The 6,000-nt window shown below is 39.2% G+C and overlaps 1 protein-coding gene across 2 annotated transcripts in view; it reads right to left on the bottom strand.

The window, feature by feature from the left end:
• Positions 1-6,000, bottom strand: part of slit3 (slit homolog 3 (Drosophila)) — a 529,641-nt gene that overhangs the window by 41,025 nt on the left and 482,616 nt on the right. For both annotated transcript variants that reach the window (XM_039774192.1, XM_039774193.1), the window contains 2 exons: positions 4,832-5,072; positions 2,487-2,617 (listed from right to left, as the gene is read on the bottom strand). In XM_039774192.1, the coding sequence (XP_039630126.1) occupies positions 2,487-2,617; positions 4,832-5,072 (372 nt within the window). The remainder of the gene's footprint in view (positions 1-2,486; positions 2,618-4,831; positions 5,073-6,000) is intronic.

Below are 6,000 nucleotides of genomic sequence, written 5' to 3'. Positions count from 1 at the left end.
ACATTTCGAATGCTGTTTATTTTGAACCATGTTTAACCAACTCTACATACAGTGTGCATTCTAAACCTCACGCCTCCCTCCGGCAGTCATACGTCTCAAAAGATGCAGACCATAGCAATCAGCACCCGAACATAAAGCAATGGACAAAAGCATCATTGAACAATCATATACAACAGGTACCACGCGGGTTCTTCACTGAATGCTAGCAACTGCCGTACTGACTTATTCCAAAGCGGACGTAAACCGAGGTACCACTGTAATTCTAAAAATAAAATTACAAACAGAATGAAATATGCCATCTTTCTGCACTATAGTTACATTATCTTTCACATTGCCAACATGTAACATTAATTTTCAGCTGGAATGTAGTGAAGCAGACTGGTGAATTCCAGTCTCTCCAGAACATGGCTACGGAAACATTGCTCAGTTAAAATAAAGTAGATGTTTTGGGTAAATGAGTTCAAATGAAACTGAGATTAACAATCTAACATCTTTGTCCCAGAACAGTTAATGAGAACCAAATTTTCTCAGGCCAATGACTTGGAACGTGGAAAGTGTCAGAAAGTGACTCAATGAACCTTGAAGGCTCAGGCAGCCAAAAGCAATTGTCTACTTTTATAAGTACAAAAGGAGACGGCGTCACAACTTGCATTTTCTGTAGTATGGAAATGAGAGCAGAATGTTTTCAATTGCTTTGCACCACCCTGCTAGATAAACAAAACCTGCTTCAAAACTCCCACAGACTTGTATTACTAAATTGCTGCCAGTAACTAAATTATATATAAGCACTCATTACGCTTAAGTGAGCAACAAGTATACATGTTTTTTCAAGTAGCATAAGAGAACCCGTTAAATACAAAAAGTGAATCTTACTTAGAATTTCCCCTGCTTGAAATTAAAAAAAAACTTGACATACTTTTTATAGGTGCATACTATGTGTATAACTGCACAGTTGCTCATAATGAACCACTTGCAGTAATTTTTTTCAAATAAGAATAATTATGGTAAGTCACAGCGAATAATTTTGTAAATTACCCTGCCTCATTGATCACTTTGGATAGAATGAGACCATTCCAAAAAATGTGTAATTTTGAGGAGTTTCAGGATATCATTCCTTAAATCACTGGAATACACTTTAATTCAGAAAGTCAGCCTGCTTAATTAATTAATAATGTTCCCCTGGGTTCTTTGCTGCAGTGAGCAAAAACAACAAAATAATCATTTTCATTTAGGAATTCCTTTTCCATCTTTTTAAAACACCTTTTCTAGCAAACATGACAAACGTCATTTCATGTACAAGTGAAGCTCAGGCAAAGTGTCCTGCCACACAGATGAATGTATAACGTGCTCGAGCCCTTTGATTGTAACACACTTTCAACCTCAATGCACTTGCCCTCTGGTTTGATATGCAGGGTCTTCTGTAAGCAATGAGGATAACACGGCTCCAGTGGTTTAAGGTAAAGATCAGAAGCACAGGGCATTTAAAGAAAATGTTAACGTATACCTCTACCCTTAAAAGATGATCATCATTTCTTAGTTTTAATCAAAGCAACCAATATCTATTTAACATAAAGTAATAGTATAGGGGGCAGCATGGTGGCGCAGTGGGTAGCGCTGCTGACTCGCAGTTAGGAGAGCCGGGTTTGCTTCCCGTGTCCTCCCTGTGTTGAGTTTGCACGTTCTCCCGTGTCTGCGTGGGTTTCCTCCCACAGTCCAAAAACATGCAGGTTAGGTGCGTTGGCGATCCTAGTGTGTGCTTGGAGTGTGGGTGTGTGTATGTGAGCCCTGCGGTGGGCGGGCACCTTGCCCAGGGTTTGAATCCTGCTTTGCACCCTGTGTTGTCTGGGATTGGCTGCAGCACACTCCCGTGACCCTGTAGTTAGGCTATAGCGGGTTGGACAATGGATGGATGGATGGATGGATAGTAGTATAGGTGTCGTCACAACTTGGGTAAAAAGTGCAACATTTTTCTTTATCCATTAACAATGACATTCCAGGCTGTCAGAAGTGAATTTCATAGTTATTAAAGGACATGTACTTTACCAGGCAGTGGAGACAATCTTTTATGCGGTAGCACTTTATATCTCATTGATGAACACTGGCCCCCATGTGTGGCTAGGTGGCCCACATATGTCATAACCCATTAACATGTGCTAAACAGGTTTGGTACAATGTATTTCTGGATGTTTACAATTAGAGGTGCTATACCAATTCAATTTGTGTCAAAGAATTGTAGTTTATAATTTTAATGCGTTAAGGTTTAGAGAGTGTCTCCAATGACCCTAAAATATTGATTTCACAGTAGAATGCCAATCAAACTGCACACCTACTACAGTTAATCCAAATGGTCCATATATAGAAACAATCCTTATATACAAGCAGTAAAAAGAAGTGTATTCCTAATATTTAATAGCATTATTATTGTGGCACAAGTCTAAACTCTTCTCACTCTTCTTGATAATATCATGTCTGAAAAATGGACTCACCTGTAGACAGTTGTGGGAGGATAGTTGGCAATGTCATATATGAGACGGATGTGACCCTGGTACAGCTCTAGAGCCAGTGGATCGCTGTCTCCTTTATATAGTAAAACCCCATTGTCTTTCTTTGTTGCCACCTAAAAGAAACAGAATTATTAAAATGACAATAAGGACTTCAGAACATATCAGCTGTTTCTAGTTAATATTGGAAGGCAGATGCATGGCCATATTATATGATAATGACACTGTTTTCAGAAGAATATAAATTGCTAAATAAAGAGCTAGTGACAATATACTGTACTATCACTTTACAATAAGACCACTCTATGTTTAAGTGTTTGTGGTTTTTAACACAACATGTATAGTGACTTGTCTAAGTATCAAGATGTACTTGGCAAGAGGACTGTAAACATATAATGTGATACAGCCTTATAATAAATGGACTACCTGTTTTTTCATAACTTACATACTGGGCATAAAGTAAGCAGTATAATGCTGAATTAATGTGGTATTGAAAAGCAGTTAAAATAGCTTGCAGTATTGTTCCTGTTAAGCATGTTTCTTCACCAAGTCAGTCTGTTCCATGCTCCCAAAAGCCTCTTTAGCACATAAAGTGTACCCAACACTCATACTGAAGGCAGTAACACGGTTTTGATTATACAGCCGATTAGAATTAAAACATATTAGCCAAGGGGGCGCTTATGATTAAGTTTGGGGATTCTTGGTTTAGATTTTGTAGTCAGTATGTCTACAACGACCATCAGTGATGAAGAGGAGCAGCCTGCAAAAGGAATAACCTTCCTTGTCTGAAGGACTGTGTCTAAAGGGTACAGACCTATAAATACCTGGGAGTGCAGCTGGATGACAAAGTGGACTGGACTGCCAATACTGATGCTCTGTGTAAGAAAGGTCAGAGCCGACTATACTTCCTTAGAAGGATGGCGTCCTTCAACATCTGCAATAAGATGCTGCAGATGTTCTACCAGACGGTTGTGGCGAGTGCCCTCTTCTACGCGGTGGTGTGCTGGGGAGGCAGCATAAAGAAGAGGGACGTCTCACGCCTGGACAGACTGGTGAGGAAGGCAGATTCTATTGTAGGCACAGAGCTGGACAGTTTGACATCCGTGGCAGAGCGATGGGCATTAAGCAAACTCCTGTCGATCATGGACAATTCACTGCATCCACTGCACAGTGTCATCTCCAGGCAGCGGAGCAGCTTCAGCGACAGACTGAGGAGATCATTCCTCCCTCACACTATGCGACTCTTCAATTCCACCCGGGGGAGTAAATGCTAACATTATTCAAAGTTATTGTCTGCTTTTACATGCATTTTTATCGCTCTTTAATTTAATATTGTTTTTTGTATCAGTATACTGCTGCTGGATTATGTGAATTTCCCTTTGGGATTAAATCTATCTATCTATCTATCTATCTATCTATCTATCTATCTATCTATCTATCTATCTATCTATCTATCTATCTATCTATCTATCTATCTATCTATCTAAAAAACTGCTCTTAAACCCAAAATGTCACTATCTTCTCAGCTTCAGTTATCAGTAATTCTGGAGTATATCCTAAAATCACCTCACTTCTCTTCCCCCCTATGTAAAGTTCTCTACTGACTTTAAAATTACTGTTATTAAATTAAAGCATAGTAATATGAATGTAATAATATAAACAGGAATGGTTTGTAAGGTCAAAATAAAAGTGAAAAAAGACAATGTTTCTGTCATATACTCTACCAGGTTTACATTTACATGTATAAATGTGTAGTATTTATCAGATGTACAATGGCACAGTTCACGAGACTGGCTTCTCCAATCTTCTGCCCACATTCCAAGGATATGCATAATAATTTGTTTGTGAGTGTAGAGTGTGGATGTATGTCGGAGAATATGCCCTGTGATGTGCTAGTGTCTTGTCTTGGGTTTAATTGTGCCTAGTTCCCATTTCTATAAGGACACGCTCTAGTGCTGGCTGCCTATACCCCTAAAATTGCATATATGGTCTGGGGAATGATAAAACGTTTGCCAAGATAGACTTGAAGAAAACATAGATTTGATAATGCAGATTGTTTTGTATTATTACAAGATGGATCAAACAGAGTAAATCAAAATAGACAAAATTCAAATTTACTGACTTCATGTTGTTTCAGAGTGGCAGCTTGGAAATCCAAGGACAAGTATGGCAATTAGATCAAGAGGTTGCCAGAAGCAAACTATCCATACTAGACGACTTGCCCACTATACTTAGTCCTTTTGTGGACAGGCAGGCCACATGGGTGCCTTATGCTTACATGCAGTTTAAAAAGTTTTCTTTTACGCTGATAAATAATTGGCACTGTATACCTGAAAAGAAATGTTGGCCGTGCTTCGAATCTTTGTTCCAGACAGCTCTACATAGGACTCCTTCCCGAGAAAGTGGACCGTGACAGTCTTTTGACATCTGTTCCCAGAGAAGCCAGGCAAGCAGCGACAAACTGGATCTCCTGCCACCATGAGGCATGGGGCTCCATTTTGGCAGTCAAAGTGGTCACATGGACTGGTCTGAAGAAGCACCATAGGAGGAGGGCTTTCACAAAAGAGTCCACTGGTAGAGAAAAAGACCAACAAATTACAAAAAGCTCAAATTATAGTGTCTGACAAAGGCACATGACAGGTTTGGTGACTCTGCAAATGACAGGTGTGGGAGCTATCGTGTCTCTCTGTCAAATACAAAATTGTTTAGAACACTATGAAACAAATTTACAAATTTCAGAATAGGTGTCTATTCTTTTTTCCCCTATATAAACCCATGAGAAAAAAGGTCTCTTGCCGTCCCAAAGTCTTCGTATGCTACTTTTAATTTTGTCACTCTTACTGTTTGGAATCTTGTACCTAGGTCTGATTGTAAAAAAAATTGTGACCATGTGTTTAACTGTGTTTCTCTAATTTTTAATTGTTTACTTATTTTATGTTATCCAAAATACCGTTTTTACTCGTGTACCATGTGCCCTTGTGTAAGATGCGCACCCTAATTTTTACAAAGAAAATAGCGAAAATCATTTTGCCCCGTGTACAACATGCATTGTGATTGTATAGGAAACGATTAGGGCACATTTTCCGTGAAATGCCCTTCTGTTTTTATTGCATGACAAAAGTTTTTCTTTCTTCCGTCGCCAATCTCGAACACTTGACTCTGGAACACCGCACTTGTGACCTGCTGCCCGATTTCCTATCTTTTCTGCTTCCAAAATCACTTTTAGTTTCTCTCCCACCGTGAAGGAGCATAAATGCTTGCTACTATCCATGCTGAATGACGACGGCAAACTGATTCAAAAACAAGAGCGAGAGAGAGAGCACGAGAGCGCGAGCCCAAGCAGAAGAAGTAAACATTACAGAATTATATTTCCTCATGTATGATGCACGCCTGCTTTTCTAATGCTAATTTTTGGGAAAAAATGTGCGCGTGGTACACTCGTAAATACGGTAATTAAGCTCTTTTTTTTTTAAAGCCCCAATCATATCTTCCATAATCT

The sequence above is a fragment of the Polypterus senegalus genome, chromosome 13 (genome assembly GCF_016835505.1).
Source record: "Polypterus senegalus isolate Bchr_013 chromosome 13, ASM1683550v1, whole genome shotgun sequence".
Lineage (NCBI taxonomy): Eukaryota > Metazoa > Chordata > Cladistia > Polypteriformes > Polypteridae > Polypterus > Polypterus senegalus.
Note: the sequence above shows the minus strand (reverse complement) of the source record. Positions and strands in the feature narration are given on the sequence as shown.